Raw genomic sequence first — 19,088 nt, 5'->3', positions numbered from 1 at the left:
TCGGACAGTTCTTGTAGAAGTTATAGTTTACTGTAATGTAATAATTTGGTGCCAACTTTCCTCTTAACAGACGTTCTTTGGATAATTTCCGATCGTATCGTATTTTTCTATCGTTGGAAAATGTTTTCAATTTGAGGAAAATATACAAGAATTAATGCGCGATTTCTTGTTGCAATTGTATGGCAATAACTTTCTAAAAACGTTAGAAATTTCTTTCGCGATTGAAACTAACGCGAGTTTGAGATAGAACACGTTCGAAAACCGGATCAGGGTTAAATAATTGAGAGTTTGCAACTACTTTCAACATTTTTAACAAGGATGATTTTTCGTTCAGGTCCAGTGCTGTTCCCTCCGGGTCCCCCGCCAAATAGCGCGGACACAAGCGGAGTGATAGTAGGCGCGAGCGGATACGGATTCGTGCCACCCAACCAAGGTAAATCGTCGATTGGATTCTGAAGGGAAAATGAAATCGCTTTCGTGACGCAGAAGCAGAGAATGGCAACGATTCTGCTCTTAAAATTCAGACCTTCACCAAAGACCCCCCTCGCGGCGAGCAGTAACTTTTGGGGGTGAAACTAACCCCGAGCACTTGTCGCCGTCCTTGTGCACCTAACTTGTGAATAAAACACTATTTATTTGTTGTCACACACGTCGGATAACCCAGCCTTTTCCTTCGTTTACTTCAACATGTCCTCATGCTGCATGAAGATCTCTTTCATTGAGTATGAATGATCGATTACATCATGTAATTAGGGCGTGACTGAAGGGAGACACGATGATACTTGTGTTCATTGACACGTGCCGACTGTGTCAATTCATTGGAATCGTTTCATCATGCTGTTCATTAAACGACTCACATTCATTACGGTAACAATACTGTAATCTCTAGATTGCGATTGTTTATTCTAGTTCACATTTCTTTCGAGCGCCACTAAAGAAATTGAACTTAGACGGAGTACTGTTTTCTCGGTTCTTACTTATTCCTGCTGCGATCGTCGAGTTTTTATATTGCAAACTGTGTGATGTTTTTACTTTGCCAAACAAAAAAGTTTGTAACATTTTAAGAACACGTTCGATGTAATATTAAAACAAGAATTTTCTCATATTTTGTTCAAACTTGTCATATAACGTTGGACAAAAAAAAAAATGGATTGAAAATGGCAGAAAGTATGTAGCAGGGTTAAATTTTTGATAAGTGCACAAACATCCGCAATCTAGTAATCTTCGTAACACTTACCTACTCTACTTCGTCACTTTTAAATAACCTACGTGATGTTGAAGAGCTCGAAAGTTACACCGAATATCATTGAATATTCTCAATTCAATATATAGAGAATACGTTTGCAATCCTTGGCCGCTTCCGTGAAAGGCGTTCCATCTCGTTCGTGATCGTGAACTACTCAAAGGTCGACGTCCCTCCTCCCTGACCTTTTATAAATGTTAAACACTGCGTTAAAACGCGGAAGATGGTAATATATAAACGAACATCTAACCTTCGAAGCATCAATTCCAATATTATGCAAATTTCTCGAGTCACACGAAACTTGTAAATATGGAAACACAAGACTCTTCTTCCTGCACTAACCCAAGAGTTTCTCATACAGTCATATATTACTAATACAATAGATATTGTTTGTGCTAGTTGGTGCTAATTAGTACACCCGACACTTGTCCAATTTGAAAGTGCGTCTTAACGTACGAAATTCTACTAACATTTTGTAAATAAGACATAGAAGTTGGCACGTAGAATGGTGACGTACAGGTAAGCTTAGTCTAGCATTAATTTTAGAATTTGAAGATAGAGTTTGAGAATTGTTTTAGGTAAGTATTGGGTTGTAACGTAAATCCGTGTCCCGTTTTTGTATTTACTATAGCAACTCAGAAACCGGGACGAACGTATGTTACGGTCTGATAATTACGGAATGATAAATCCAGATCTTTTTCAGATAATATTCATGTAACATTTTGTTTCACTTTCGATCGTCTTAAAGGAAAAGTGTTACAAAACGAAAAAGTTATTTCCTATATCCAGAAGATCGATTATTAGGTTATTTAATAGGCCGCGTCGACAAAATATTTTACGCACTTGGAATTTAAAAAGAATTAATAAATATAAAAACTCGGTATTTTGAACTTGTCAGGGTTTTGCACCCTCTTAAGGAAAGGAAAAAATCTTCCTCCTTATGAATCGAACCTAGGAAACAAACAAGCCACCCCTAAAATCCCCGAGGCTGACGGCGATATTTTCGCAGAAAATACCGATTCGGTTCTCGCATAAATCACATCACGGAGTAATCCACGCGCAAATGGAAGCACCGAGGGCTGCCTCTTCCAGGATTAAGTCGCCGGGATTCCTCCCCGCCCCCCCCTCTCTCTCTCTCTCTCTCTCGCTGTTTCTCTGGTTGATTCTCCCGGCAGAAGTTACGTGAACGAATAAAAATCTCCTCTCGTCCTTCATTATCGAAATCGTGCCGCGCCCGCCATTGGCGATCTTCGTCGTTGGGCAGAGAACAAGAGAAAGAGTAAGAGAGAGAGAGAGGAAGAGGAAGAGAATACCGGTTTCCTCGAAGAGGAGTCAGGCCTTGGGATTCACTTAAAGAACAGCGTGACGGGGAGTCAGTGAAAGTGGTTTCGTTGGCCTCGTGACTTAAACTCGTTTACGCGTAACCTCGGCTGTGGTACTTCGCGAGGCGTAACAGGTGTTACGAGGTCAGCCGGGTCAACGACAAGGTCGTCGCTTTTAGTGTCACGCTGGAAATTGTACCTCCACTCGGATCAATGTTCCTCGACTTCCCGATTCTTCGTCTCACGGTCAAGTTCGCGGTTTTAAGCTTTCTTTTCTTAACACTACGATGGCTATAAAGTTTCAAACGTAGCTGTCTTTAGCGGCTGCCGTATTTTCATCAAGAATTGATAAATTACGGTTTCTCTTTCATGCGATAGATTGTAAAATATTTTTCCGCATCTGTAAATTTAACAACCGTGTCGATGAATTTAACAGTAGAATTGAAACGTTCTTCGGGGATTTCAAAGATCAGAAAGTTTCTCCTGTAACAATGGAAATCGTAAAACTTGGGTTGTTAAAAAAAAAGCCAATTTAGAAAAAAGCAAATTGTTTTGATTATATGAGAGAATAGCATCGTTCTTCGGAATAGAAATTCGATTTGCATTTTTCAGTGGTCGAACGCAACCCTGAAAGTGTTAACCAGTCGCGTAACGAAGGCAATTTTGAATTTTATAATCGTAAACAGGCGCAATTGGTCGTTGCTAGGCTTTCGCCGTTTTCTTTATCGCGACTCAACGCTGCGAACGAAGCTGATATTTAATTCGTTCATTAAAGTAGACTCGTAATACGATTTCCAGTAATCGTAACGAGTTGTTATTTAATCCGTTGTGAATGTGTAATGGGTACAATTTTACGAGCATGCAGTCTACTCGCGAGACAGGTTCGATCGGTGTGCAAACAGTTTCACGAATCGTTGCGCGACTTTCATACGCTGTCATTATGAGCAATAACAGTTAATCGAATTACCGAACGGACCACTTAAAGAACTATGCGCACCTTTGCCTGCAATATAATCGCAAATATTTACTCGGTTAATGAAAGTTTATTGAAAAGCGTGGTAGTGTAAACTACCTACCTTACATAATTGCAGATATATAAAATATACTCGTACTTCTCTCTAATGGAACTCCAGAATTTAATTACCGATCTTATCTCAGACAGCAATACGCAGTTAGTATTAGAACGTTCAACGAGTTCGTGCCGTCCGTTTAGACGCTTTCAGCTTTGGTTTCATTCTCCTATTTATTTAATACCGAAGGGTAATTGATTTTGTACATTCAAGGTTTCAGACACCTGTTGTACCAATAGACTTTCGATTTCATCCAACAAACCACGAATTCTGTCCGCGACTACGTAAGATTATCACAAAGAAAGTGGTTGATTTACAAGATTAGAACTTTTTTTCGAAACCTATCAAATTATCTTCTACGATGCCAAAACATCTGTTCTGAAGCTGGCGACGATTACCGTCGTGGCGCTTTAATGTCAAGAAAACGTGTTAAAAGTTTCGTACCATGATTGCCTGGAGATTCGTCGTGCGGCATCGAGATAACTCGAAAGATTCGCTAGCAGTGAGATAAGTAGGGCAAAGCATAATTTAATTCAACCGCGCGAAACAGCCAGGCCAGGCCTCGTTTTCGTTAATGCTCAGCGACGAAGGTGGGTCGTTAATATGGAGATCGTCCATTCCGATGTTGTCTGCGCGTTATTCTGCAAAGTTCTAACGATGCTACCGTCTCTCGTCGAGCTTTTAACGGGCCGCGATATCGGCCTGGTCCGCCTTTTCGCGCGGAATAATCGTGCGGAAAGGAGGTAATTACGGGGTGGAAATCGGGGACAAATTCCCGGGACACGGGGAGCTACTTGAGTCGAGCGCGATTTAGGTGTTAATGATATAGTTTCGCGAACGACCGGCTGCCAGTGAAAGTTCGATCGACTTCCCTCTGCCCTCTGAACGTCTGTGATCGAGAATTGATGGTGTCGTCGTGTCGGAAAGAGAAAGGGAAACGAGACTCTTCGGTGCACGTGTTGCCCCGTAACTCGAATCGATCGTTAAACTTGAACCGCAGACATGACTTCTACGATTTCTCCACTATTCTCCAGACGCAATGCATCAAGCACCACTGCGAAGTTAAAATCTTTTCAAAATTCAATCAATGCGAACCGGAAAAAGACCGCATCGTCGAAAAGCAACCCTTGCTTGGTACGAGTACTCTTCTCTAGTCTGTTCCACTCTGAGGGGGCCTAAATTTACGCGTAGCATGACGCCCCTTCGACTGCCTAATGGATCCCACTGCCGTCTCCCTCTTGGTTAACTTTATTGTCAGCGCCGCGGTCGGCCCAGTACTGAAGCCAACGGACAGAAAAGCGAGCACTTAACAGTCAAAGGGAGAGAGAATATCGGATGTGGATGAGGTAGGGTGGCTTGGGTGACGAGGGTCTTGTAATTAGCAGCTTTGAAGTGGTCCCGGGCCTGACTTCTCATTACCGGTGGTCAGGTGTCCCAGCGATTACTCGCGGAAACGAGGCTCTGCCGGTTAGCCGCGCGATCCTTCGTGAAAATCGCAGCATCTCGAACTTTGCCGCCTCGACGATAAGCACCCTGTTTCGCAGGAATTGCAGGAATATGCAGGATTGAACGACTGTTGAAAGAGCGGTGTTGAACTAGAAAACCAAGAACGTAACACCTTTGCTACATAATGAGATTTGTCTCGTGATACCTATTCATAACTGGTAGCGTGCATTGTTTAAAGCAATGAAATATCGTCTCAATGTCTATCTATGGAAAGAAAGTTTACAAATATGTAGAATGAATATTTAGCGAAGCGTGGAGTTAAATTTGAGAAAAGAGAAAGCGAAGAATTTTGTCCGGAAAGATCGAGTTTGATATGGTGAATTTAATTTGAAAGGAGAGAAAATGAATTTGAAAATTTCACGGGGTTTAGAAACGTATGTTTGAAAGGATAATGTATGGTTATGGTGATTGGTAGCGATTCGATATTTCCAAAAGCTGAGTAAGATTATTTTTTATATTTTGTTGCAGCTTTCTACAGGTACTTTTACTATTAACGATGGATAAAGGAGGTAATGGAGGTAAAAATATCGAGAGATTCGTGATTACTGTGTCATCATTAACGAGGAAGTGGTATGGCAAGGAGTTCTCAAGAAATTGACGAATCCGTGACAAGGAATAATTTAGGAACAAATAATCCTGCGTCCAATTTTGTATTATATTGTATACTTTAATTATTTTTATACTGCCTAAAGAGTTTCTAAACGTGTTTCCAACGATACTCAGGAGTATCCTTAGCAGTATTTGTACAAAGAAGTACATATCTTAAACTAATGTATCGTTATACAAACAGCGTCACTGTAGCAATTCACAACAGTGGAATCTCAATTATTTAATTCAAAATTTTGCTTCGCGATAAAAGCTCATAGAATATTAACTGCGGTCAAATATATATATTGTCAGAACAGAATTCTTTGCTGGAAGGGTGACATAAAAGTAAAGTATTTAATAGAATAGGAATATTACAATAATTCGATGAAATTACGTTTAAAGTAAATCTACTTTAACCTTCTTCTTAATATGTAATGGAGATTCCCCGGTTGTTAATATAATAAAAGTATAATATCTAGAATCGTTCGCTAAAAGTCGCGTATCTTTATCGATGTAGAAACGCAGTTTACGCTTCAAACATTTATCGTTCGTCGTCGTCGAGATTGCAGCCCCTACTCAATTTCCTGTACATAAACAAAGCAGATAGAAATCGAGAAGGCAAACATCAATCATTCCATGAGCGCATGCAAAGTAGCCCCTTAAAAGACGCGTGAAATTAGCGTCGTAAATATACGTAACTTCCTTGTAAAGCTGTTCCGTATCGATTTTAATACACGATACACAAGGCGATCGAGTTGTTTCCAGGATTTGGCCTACGCGATTTCTCAAACGTGCTGTCGCGGTGCACGCATGCCTGCCTCGCTTTATTACGTCACATCTCGATCGATCGACCGATTGTCGGCCGTAGCTCGGCTTAGTCATAGGCTGCACTTGAAATCGAAATGCGCGAGGCATGTAACCGGCACGCGATGCATGGGCGGGAAAATTGCGGATTGTTCCGTCGACTCGGAATACCGTTCATCGATCACAGGCCAATCTGGTTCGACCACCAGTCACGGTTAATAAGCATAATCTTATGTACATAGAACTGTACATAATTCTTGGTCCAATAAAATTATTTTGTTGTTAACAAGAACATATCCTGGTGAATATTATGCCGTAACAATGAGAATATACAGTGGTTTGCGAAAGTATTTGAACGCTTATGATAGAAAATTTCGATGTCAATATCATCTGTGTTGTATAAAACGCTTTGAAATCTTATTAACATTAGCTTAACTTTGAGAGCGATTACTTATCCCAGTAGAATAGTAAGCGAGTACTACTTATCTGTATACAACGTGTATAACAATTAAGAAAAGTTATAATAAGAAGTAGGCTGAGAAGACGATCGACACTTGCGAGATTCGCGTCGTAACACGGTTCCCGGTCGATTCGCGGTGAAACGGCATCTGACGATAACGAGACACGTGCAACGAGAATTCCTTTACCACGGAGTAATTAGCTCTGATTATCGAGTCCGATTCGCAAAGATGGTCTCGTTAACGTAATTACGCGCAACACGGCCACTATCTTCGTAGCTCGGCGCAGCGATGGATGAAGCATGCATGGGAAATTAAGCCGCGAAATCGTGCGATCTCGTACCGCTTCAGCGCCTGTTCGTATACCGACGTGATGAAAAGTTTGTTACGAGATCGTAGGAGTGCACTATAAACACGATACTATGTGTGTAATTGACTCTTATAACGGTGATACGGAAGATTTCAAGAAATCGACAAAGTTTATATAAAACTGCAGAGAAGCTCGCGCTTCGGCATGTCGGTGGTTTCCTGCTTAATTTATGATCTGGTAACATCGACGACACCCGATCGATGAAATCGTAAAACAAGATTGATTCTCGACGAGTATATCCAAGTTTGTCGACAAGGTGAGCATCTAGTCAAGAATTAGACGGCTTAGCAGGATATGCAAAAGCGTGCGGAGAACGTTAATGCGTCGTTCCATCCCGCGGGGAACGAAGAATCAACAGCATTCTGCACGCCTCCCAGGAAGCTAATGGCTGAGTCAGCGCAGTTAATCTCCCCTTTTCCTTCTTTTTCCCCCATGAATGATTAACGAGGCGTCCATTAGATCATTAAGATTTGCCGTGGTTCCAATTTACTTGCCTAGACACGCCACAGTCTTAATTACGAATGTCTTCTCTCTCTCTCGGAGAAACACGCGGAATTTTCCTGTCTGACCAACGCTGTCCTTATCTACTTACCGACTAAGAGCGACTGGATGGAACTTGCACGATAAAGATCGCAGTTTCTACCGACGTATAACATTATATCGATGAAAGTAGAGAAGAAATTTACATTGTACACGAATCATGGTTACTTAAGTTTTTTTTTCATCGAATATCCGTCTATATCCGTTTTTGTTGTTCGATTCTACCGTAACGATTTTTACGATTGTATTTCTTCATTGAACATTCTCTACATATTCTTACGTCACAATGAGCATGCACGTAATGATCGATGCGAAGGCAATCACACGGAAGAAAGCGTGTGTAGTAAACCGGAAGCAAAATCGATACAATTACATGGAATTAAAGCAATTGCATTAGGTAGCGGTGAGCACGAGGATACGAAGAAAAAGAGAAGGTAATAATAGAAGATACGTGCGCGGACCATGAGGGAAAGCAACAATTCCCAATCACAGTCGGCGATTCGTGTCTCGACTATAAACCCACATAATTCGACGAGCTGTTGGAGCTGTTCGAACACGAAACATAGGCGGCCTAGACTTTCCATGGATCGCAGTCACGTTATGTCACCAAAGAACTACTTTTGCCCTGTTCGTCAATCGGTATCGCGAGCTTCCAGCCCGTCGAGCAAACAGCCTATCGATTATCGTGGCCAGCCTGCATTTCACTGGTTTCCCATGAAACGAATTTATCGGAAGCCCAGCGAATAAGTAAACTGTAAACCGGCTGTTTGGCCCGGCTGAAACTTCGATGATCGGATTATTCGCCGGTTCTCGGGACATCACGCCGCGGTTCGCCACACGAAATTACGTTTAGAGTTTGGGTCGACTTGCTCCGTCACATCTACCTCGCAAAGCCACGGGAGCATAAAGTTATTTCCAACTAACATACAAGGTACAATAGCTCTTTGAACATTTATCGAAACATTTTACGAGTGTACTATACAAAACATTTTGAAATTTCATTAGCATTACGGTAAGATACGACTATACGATTGTATTTGCCAAGATCCTATCGACAAAGTTTCGAACGAATTTGAAAGCGTCTGCGAACGAACAAGCAGAAAAGTTTTCTACAGAGTGTATAGTAAGAGTTCAAGTAACACTTTGTGTGCCATTAGTAAGGTGAAAACGAGAGACATAATTTTTTTCACGGTATACTACTCTAGTTTTTGCGCTAGTTTTGCTGTTTACGCCTCCATAAGAAGGAAATCTAGCGTCAAGGAAAGAAAAAGTAAACATTCTATTACGTAAAGGACTATGAATATTTATTCAACTGACTATTAACTAGATTCTACTCACGCTGTTGCGCCATACTTCCCTGCCTATGTAAACTGGTTTCCTTGTAAAATAAACAAGCGAAACTTTCTTCCCGACCTGGTAGCGATTCTTAAGGAAAAATGTGCTCATATTGCGAGATATATATGTATGCCGGGGAAGGAGAAGCTGGTTCGACCACTTTTAAGATATCAGCGAACGAGACCACTTTCGGGACACCCTCGTGAGGAATGGTTACGGATTATCGCGTCCAACTCGTTGACTAATTAATAACTTGTCTGTTATTACATAACGAAGTTGCACGTGGCTCGGCGAATCGATATCGCATACAGTTAGCAGAGCGTGGAAAGCGTCGCGCCGCGGGAAATATCATGCGGCTAAGGAAATTATTGATGTACCACTACGATGGAATGCCTCTGTGACAATATTCTCGCGATTTTTTGGCAGATTTCTGCTAATGTTTCTCTTTTTAGCGAAACCTGCAGATTTTCCATTATCCTCCAGATCAAAATAGAATTTTCTTCGTTATGACTTTGTGTTTTTTCAAGAGTTAGGTGAATTATTATTTGCGAAAGAATATCGTTTGAGAGACAATAGGTAATTGATCGAAGGATTAGTGAAGTGTGACGAAGCAGATCGTGAAAATAGGCTCTGGCGATTTGGAAATAATGTACCCATTCCATTGATTTTTTTTTTATCGATGAATCTAATTGTTAAGTAACATGAAAGACAATGTAGTATGGAGACAAAGACAATGTTAAATACGATCAATAGCTTCGAACTTAAATACTATGAAATACAGTGTAGAACGGAGTTGAATGTAACGTGAGATACAATGTAAAATGGAATTAGCTGAAACGAAGAGTTTCAAGTTTGAGTAGCATAAAATATAGAGTAGAATCGTGTTAACTGATGGTTAGATCTTAAGTAATACGAAATACGGACCAGAAGCTAGCTTCAAACTTACATAATTTGAAATACTGTACAGAATGGAATTAGCTGAGACTAGAACCAAGAGGCACCTACCTTTCTCTTACCATCGAGGTGCAGTATCGATCCAACCGATCTCGAGGAACACTGTAGTATTCGCTAACAGGTGCCGCTTCAAGTATAAACTGGTGAAAGTATGTAGCTTCGCGAAACACTTTTGGCGGCAAGAGATCGAGACAAATTATATTAACTGAATATTATCAAACAGATCCCCGTTCGATAGATCCCCGATAGAATATTCGTGTAATTACATTGGCGTCTGAAAATTAGAGAAATTGGATCTAATAGGTAGTTCTCGCGCAAATGATTAGTCTGAATCGAAGTAAAGTCCGCTCACCAGTTCGGAAGACCGTCAGTTAGCAGGTATCGTCAGGTCGACGACATGAAATCACGTTAGCGAAACGACGAAGCCTATCAGTCAGTTCTGGGGTTCGTAGCGCGGTTCTAGGGTCAGCCTTTTAAGCCCTTGACGCGATTACGTCCATTTTAGGAAAGCATTAGGCGTCTCCCTATGCTTCTCGTCATTTTTTTACCTCGTTGATTCGTGCAAGCTACGAATTCAACATATCATATGTATAGTATGTATAAATCACAATTTCACAAATCGCAAAGTATAAATTTCAAGATACCTTGAGAATTCTCAAAATTCGACGTAGACGAATCTTCGATCGTTCAAACTCAAAGTCTCTGTTCGAGTATGCTTCATCGATTCCATTGGAATCGCAAGAGTAACCAATCCTTTTTTACGCCCTCGTGTTCAAAGGCTACAGAAGGAAGGGGAAATGTTGAAGCGGTTGGGAGAAAATCCGCGAGGCAGAAGGGCCGAATTCATTATTAAAAAGCCGAAGCGAAGGCTGTGCCGCCCCTTTCATCTTCCCTTCGGAAGCCAGTGCATCAATATTCAAGCAGCGATGCGCCTCTTCGTATCGCGACAATGTCAGGTAGTTTACTTTATATTTCACAACACCCCGCCATCAATCCAGCCCCCCCTTCTGCATGGTTATAAGATCCTTATCGCGTCTATTCAAAGGCCGAGCCGCGCGAGCCTGCGAAAATAGAGATTCGGTTCACCTTCCCTTCCGCCTTTTCTCCCTCTTTTTCGTTTTTTCTTCTCTCATTGCCCGCTCTCGAACAGATTCTGACGGGGATCGTTTGAAAGGGACGCCCTTCCGGTCCCCGCTGGTCCGCGGTCTCCGCTCGATCTCGCGTCTTGAATAGAAAGATCGAACTACTCTAATCAGAAGATTACGAATAGCCGAGCAGATTTAAATTTTTGCGACCATAAATGAAAAAATGCAACTTAAATACCAAAGATATCTTTCGCCCACTAAATATTACAACGAATAGCGTACTTTGCATATTTCATATATGTATGTAAACTCTCTAAGAGTTCAAATGCGGATAAACAAGGGGTCTTTCTCTGTTTTACGGACAGCACGACTTCTTTTGTTTCACGGACAGAGCGGCTTTCTTTGTTTTACGGAGAGCCATTTTGAGAGACACGCATTTCCCAAACGGACGGACGGAGATTAACATCGGTGATAGACAAGATCACAGAAGAAAGAGTAATTGTTTAAAACATTGAAGATTGACGGAGAAAGATCGGTAGCTCAGGACGTTGAAAATCGATTCTCGATTTTCAGGTAGACATTACACAGAACTTGCTATTTATTGTTTACTGTTATTAATTGGTTGTTGTTTATTTAATTATTACTGTTATTAATTGTTGTTAATTATTAATTGCTGTTTACTCCTGTATTTCATTTAAGTATTTTCACAATAAACTCGATTTTCAGAATCGATCCCTGAATTATCCTAGAATTGAATCTTTATATGTATGTTTGCATTTTATATACTTTTATGCGCTTACACATACAGTTTACGAATAAGGCACGAATAAATTTTCCGATCTTAACACGTTTTGTAAAATGGTTTAATTTTCATTGGACTGTAATGCAGAACATACGGTGGCTTGTTCTTCCTTCCTGTCATCATGTTACTACTTTTTCAATTCAGCAATTATTCGCACCGAGAGCTGTGGGTGTATTAATTATTCGACCGATTAAACTTTGATCCGCGACAGCGAACGATGGCGAAACTCAAAGCGAGAATATTTTATAGGCATTTGTCGGATACAGAGTGTAAAGCCGAGAGCATAAGAGAAGCACTCGGATGATTGAACGTCAAAACGTCGTGCCGACAGTGACGACGACGACGCGGAATCCGCTTTGCGATCTAACCTAATTGAATGTTCGTAAAGCGGAATACTTAAAAGGGAACTGGAGGATGAATAATCGGGATTATTCGTGAAAGGTAGCATGCTGATTTACGTCGTATTTACGCGGCCTTTCTTTCTTTTCGTTGAATTATGCTCAACAGGCGAAACTACGATTTCTTTATAAGATCTCTGTGAAAATTTTAAGATACGGTTTCCATAAGTTAGACGAAAGAATCGATCCGCAAATCCTCGAAGGAGCACTTTGGTAAATTTGCCACAGAGTCTCAGAACCATTGGGAGGAGTCGCATTGCCTCGTGAATCGAGCGGAGAAACGATCGTTTCGGGGCCTATTTGAAAGCCGAAACGAGGCAATGTAATGTCAAAGGAATTAAGCATTGAGAAGGTGGAATATTCTGGAGTATACTTGAAGCAGAACCGAAAATTGTAAAAATTTCAGTACATTCTCATCTTTATGTGGTAACATTGTTGAATTGTCTGAAGTCTGCAGATAATAACGAATATATACTTAGAAGCAGTACTTCGTACCATTTCATGGAGAGTTAGATGATATATTGGAATTACTTATTAAAAGAGAGCAGTAACTTGTATTAACGTCGGAAGTTCTTCGACCAGTTTAACATTCTTCGTTATCTTCTTCGCCTGCGGTCGACAATTGTCAAAACTGAAATTATTGGAGTATAATTTATCCGTAATTTCATAATTAAAATACTGTTGGTTTAAAGTAAGCAAGTATTTGAATACTTTTGAACAGAATCGTATTTGTCGTTGGTTCAATCAAACTAAAGCGTCTGAAAGAATCCGACTTTTACAAAGCTTGGGCTTTGAGACACGATCTTCGTATCAAAAGCTTTTCCCGTCGATCGAAGAAAAAGAAATTTACGATGGCAATTAGCGCGGCAACGTCCCGCGAGCGTTTAGTTGAATTTTAGTAGCCATTATCGTAGTTCCCGCGACGTGAGCCTCGTCCTCTCCCTCGACGAATTTTTACTGCGAGCCGCGGCCCGCGTATTACTTTCCTTCCCCTCCTTGGGTTTTTACGAGGACTTGTATGAACTAGGCGAACACGAGGGGAGGGAAAAAGGAAGAACCCCAACGAAGAAAACCACGGAGAGCAATTAGTCGTAAATGTCCCTTTGCTGCGCGCCATTGCCGCGACTGCACCGTTGATTGCTCTGGCGTTCGGTGATCGAACATGAAACTGAGAAACGCCTACGTTTCCTGCAAATGAAAATTCCTGCTTTTATACTTTGTGGGGCGGAGACGAATTCTTTAGGCGTTGCACCGATTTGTCCGATAACTCGCTGAAACAATTTCATCGCGAATAGAATTAAATCTCGGCGTATCTTTATTATTTTAGCCGTGCTTCGAAGAACCAGCGATTACAATTAAACTAAGACGGTTACCCCTTGACTCTCCCTAAACGAAACCAAGGAACACCGATCACCCCATTATTAGAATCTTAGAACGTGGTAACTCGCACGAAACTGGCACCCTCCTGCACGCGAGTGCTCGTTGGTCCTGGGTATCGCGTCGTTTAACAATATTCTGAGAACGAGGCATGGAACGCAACCCTTTTCCGGTGGCAGTGGCGCGCGGTTAGTCGCGACAGGCTGCCTCGAACAATAAACTCGTTTATTATTGGCTGAACAGCGTAGCCAAAGCTGTGGAACGCGATATTACGGCATTATGGTGGTACGATTGACTAAATCGTCGCTGGGTCCTCGTAACTCGGGATTAGGGCGAACGGCCGGGCTTAAATCGGTTATTACGTCGCGTTGCCTAACCGTAAATCGTGTCTAACGTTATTCCACAAGCACGAAAACTAGAGAAGAAAGAAGGATGAAGAGGGCCGAATACCGTTTTCTGGTCTCTTCTTTTCTCTCGTCGTGGACGTCTTTCTCTCGATGTAGATCGTTGCCGGAGCCACCCCAAACTCTCAGCCGCTTTCTCCCTCCGCGAGAGTAAGCAAACAATAATAACATCGTCGCCGAACGTGGCCGGGGAAAAAGCGAAAGAAAATACACCCCTCCGGGGACAATTTATTAATATCACTGGAAGTGATTAGAGCTGAGTACACTGGGCTGCGCCACGATAAGGGTGCCGTTCTATCTCGTTTGTTCTGGATATACTTATTGAAGACCTGACACAGACGTTTTTATTACACTCGTTTCCCGAGATCTAGATAAATGCTATATACCGGTAAAAAATCTTCATGTAATATACATAAATTGATATTTTTTAACGGTATTTTTTAACGTTCGCGTTACATAATTCACTTTCATTATTCCTCAGGAACTTGAGTTTTATAAGAAAAGTTCTTTAACGCTGGAATTAGTGGCGATTAAAATATGGAACTTGCACCAGAACACCATAATGAACAAATATGCAAGAAATACAATGTCGTTTACACGTTTAGCTGGCAACAAATTTTTTCTATAAATAACGCAGAACCGCGACTCCTCCGACCGTGTATTCCTACATGAAGTAGATTCAGAAGTTCGTAGTCCGGCCACCGACCACTGCCATAACGCTGAAAATTGTCCCGGGCGGTCCGTGGCTAAATATAAGCGACGGCGCGCCGGGGAACGGTTATTGCACGCGGCCAAGTAAATATTATTAAAATATTCATGACAAGTGCAAGATGAAAACCGCGGGACTGGATTCTAAACAGAGGCGGGATACTCAGACGAAAGCGAGCACCGTCCGGTCTGGCCGGCTGGAATTCTACTTCTGGCCACTTCCCCTTTTGTTTCCCCACGTCCCTCCGCTTATTCCGTCTTCTTTCTGCTTCCGTTTTCCTTCCAGCACGTCGATGTTCCTTGTATCATGCAACCAACTTCTTTATATCCCGTGCAGCGTATCCTGTACACAGCGCTTTATACAGCTGGTGCAACTACGTTTTATCTGCACCACTTTTACGGCCGGCTTTACGATACTTCTTTGTTTCGCTGAGCGTTTTCCCCCAGAGCTATGCAATAAAAAAAGAAAAGAGACGAAGAAGCAAACGAAGTAAGACAATGAGCATCGAGGTGGAAACAGCGTGGCAGATAAAAATTGGGCACTTCGACCAGGAATCACGAGGTATCTCGTGCCGCCTCTGCGCGATTTCCGCCCGATGCGTTAGGCGATGATCGATGTGTTAATGGGTTAACGACCACGGGAACACCGTCTGGAGAGAAATTATTTTCTCATTTCGCGGCCTCTGCTCCCTTGCTTTTTGTCCGTGTCCCGTGAACTCGGGTTTCGACAGCTCCAGACGCGTGATGGAGAATTAATGGCTAACTTTCGAACTATCAACGGTATACTTGAACATACTGTTGCGCGATCCATGTGTTTTATAATTGTTTATTTACAACTATTCCTTATACAGTCCGTAGTATAAGGGTTTTAAATTTGTACGTTCCAGAATCGTCCGACTGTTTTCTCACATTCGATCAATAACCGGGATATCCACGTATAACGATCGCGTTCATAATTTTCTACCGCGGGATTCGTTTCTATTGTCATACCACATTGCAGTTATTTGCAACACTGATCACGCATAGAATTAGCTGACTTCCTTCTGATCACCTACCCTTCGTTCGATAAACGGGGAGGAGTAGCAGAGGAATAGAAGAAAAGGATGAAGCGTCGTTTCATTTTGTTACGCCAGGAGATTAATGATACGGCAAGATAATTCGTTCGACTAAGCTGGCGTAAAAAAAAAAGAAACGAAGAAAACGACCGATATCAATTTCTCTGCTTTCAACCCCACTTTCCTCTTTCTGTCTGCCTCTGTCGAAGCAACGAGGGCGGAGCAGACGGCATCGTTGAATATGGGCGAAAAAAGAGAGTAAACTTAATTCACGAGACAAATGGCGTGCCCCGGATTTGCCAGGGAAATTGTCTCGGGATCCCTGGAGATGCGCGGGAATAAGCGGACGATCTTCGATCGAAAGCCGATTGTTGGCGAAGCGCGCGGCGCGGCTTCCTGGCAGGTGCAACAGGGAACGCTCTTTCCCCCTAAGGTGGATTCGGTCGATGAACGTTCAACGAACGCTATAATTAAGCACTAACGAAGATCGAAACGAACGAGCTGCGTTCACGGAAAACCGTTCCAGAGAGGAGAACAGCCGGTACGAGCTTATTTATGCAAATTGGATCCACGGGAAATTTTGTAAAGGCCACCCCCTTAGCCATCCCTGCCTTGATATACAACGGTCCAATGGAAGTGGGATGATATTGAGTTTCACCAAGATTTATTAATCGTCGATGGAGAGAAGACTTACTCTCGTGTGGAAGACGATGGAGGAATGCGTTATTTAAGGGTTTGGAGTTTTTCGAGCGTCTACGGAAGAAAAAATATACTACGCTAGAGAAAAATTACATTCGTTAAGAAAATGTTGAATGTGTTAAGCGGAAAGTTAAGTCCAAAATGTAAATCTAAATCTGATCTGTCGAATCATTTACGGTATTCGTGGAAGCAAACACTATCAAATACATTCAGCCGATCGATGATGTCATCCAAATCGGTTCATCTAGATGTTGAATTGGTATGTATTATAATATGGTATTATGCATGATAATTCTTCGCGCGAAAGGGAGATGATATTGAGTTTCTCGAGAATCATCGAAAGAGTGAAAATTCATTTTACTGTGCACGATGAGGAGGAAATGGAGACAAGGACTATGAGTTCTTTGAAAATGTTGTTCAGGGAAAAAAGAAGTTCCATTGAAACTATTTTTACGTGGTCGAGCATCTGCAGAATCGAAAAGATCCAAGAAAAACGGGAAAAGTAATCAATTTGGACGAGCGAGCCGTTCAGAGCCAAGATAGAGTCTACTTTGCGCGAGGAAGAAGTTCGAAAAGAGAGCGATCCACCCGGAATCGTAACAATATGTGTCTCGCGATTTCGACCGATTCGAGAAAGAAGGACGAAAAAAAACCAAGGCAATTCTACCCGTCGTAATGGTATGTATTATTCACATCGATAGACCAAATCGAACTTCCTGCAGGTTCGCGATGCCGCCATTCCTTTCCACCCCAGTAGCTCGATCCATCCCCCTTCCTCCCCCATAAAGAAGTCGAGTGCTCTCTGCTGGCAATGGCGAAACTTTGATCGTATCGTTCTCTATATTCTCGCGTATCTCGCAACGCGATACTCTGCGTGGGAAGGTACTAGTTACACAGCATCCCCTGGTGACTCCTCGTGTTCATCCATCACCAGGAACGTTCCATAATTTATAATTATGTCCGACCCATTCCCGCTGCTCGTTCATATACGGGAAAATCAAAATATTGCCACACGAGCATTTGCGATCGATACGACATTTTGAGGTGGAAAAACCGCGACGAATCGTAGAAAGTAACTCGCTATCGCTATACATCTCTGCTTAAACTGTCTGGGAACAGTTATTACACGTATACTTCGACATTAAAAGATGATCGATCACAATTAAAAGATACGAAGACACATGGCTTAACTTGACACTTCGTATGACACGGAAATTGACGAATATGCGACGAAATTAGTTATTTTTATCAAATAATGCGTGTAATTTGAAGTTCATTTCAAGTATAAATCTGCAATAAATTATCTGCAATAAATTAAATCTGCAATATCTAATAAATTATATATTAAATATAAATGTTTTGTTCAATACTTTTGAACAAAAATATAGCTTTTTTGCCAACGTTGGCGACAGCAAACAAGGAAACACCGCTAGAGAAGTCGAGTAAAGAGAGCAGACTGTTACTGCACGGTGTACTAAGTGTAGAAAGTGTACAAAACACATCGCGCAAGGGGGTTATCCCGAGAGGTGAAGAGAAACTTGTAGAGAAAGAGAGGAGGTACACATAGGCGAGACTTTGTTCGCGACGGTGACAAACGCCTGGCAAACAGAGCAGCGCGAAGGCGTACGAGGTCGCTGCCACTTGGCTGCGCCGGGTTAAACAGCGGCTACGGAGTCGGGGTGAAAGAGAAACTCCGCGAGGTAGGTAAGCGGGGGAGAAACAGCGAGGTAAGAAACGAGAGCGAAAGGAAGGTCGAGACTGAAGAGAAATCGACGGGAGGAAAGCCCGGAGGAGAGAGAAAGCGATCGGTTGAAGGGTTGAGGCACGAGGTTAGAGACCTAAACGAAGGAAAGCAGGCAAAACTGCGAAGAAAAATGATCCTCGAGCAATAATCCAATGGGCTGTTACAGACGGCTTGAGAAAGAAGAAACGCGAGATATTTCGATGGCAAGATGATCGTAAGTAACGATACAAGCGTGGACGTTGATTACGCGGATGAAAATATTACCATACATTTTCATACGAGCTGACAATGTATCGCGTAACCCAGACTCGATTCATTGGAAACGTGAAAAGAATAATCCTCTCGAAGGTTGAACGAGAACAAACATTCTCGTCGGGGTATTCCTAAACCCTTAAACCAACCTGCCGTCTACCGAAAACACCTAGCCGAAAATTACCCACCTCGGTGTGCATCGTCTAATACTACATTCCAGCGTGCTATTATTCCACGGAGCCAGCACAAACACAGACGCATTAATTTTTTTCCAGCTGGCCGGCGGGACGTGGGGAAACAAAAGGCCATGGAACCGCGCCCGAAAGGTAGACGGAACGCGCTCCGGTACGGGAGCGAGCGAGAGACGCTTGTGA

The 19,088-nt window shown here is 42.2% G+C and overlaps 1 protein-coding gene across 2 annotated transcripts in view; it reads left to right on the top strand.

The window, feature by feature from the left end:
* LOC100742491 overlaps positions 1-9,313 on the top strand; it is a 38,448-nt gene extending 29,135 nt beyond the window's left edge. For both annotated transcript variants that reach the window (XM_033320316.1, XM_003484773.4), the window contains exons 6-7: positions 335-433; positions 5,610-9,313. In XM_033320316.1, coding sequence (XP_033176207.1) covers positions 335-433; positions 5,610-5,635 — 125 coding nt within the window. In that variant the 3' untranslated portion in view covers positions 5,636-9,313. The remainder of the gene's footprint in view (positions 1-334; positions 434-5,609) is intronic.
* Positions 9,314-19,088: the final 9,775 nt, after the last annotated feature.

The sequence above is a fragment of the Bombus impatiens genome, unplaced genomic scaffold, assembly GCF_000188095.3.
Source record: "Bombus impatiens unplaced genomic scaffold, BIMP_2.2 scf_0020, whole genome shotgun sequence".
In the NCBI taxonomy this organism is placed as follows: Eukaryota; Metazoa; Arthropoda; class Insecta; order Hymenoptera; family Apidae; genus Bombus; species Bombus impatiens.
Note: the sequence above shows the minus strand (reverse complement) of the source record. Positions and strands in the feature narration are given on the sequence as shown.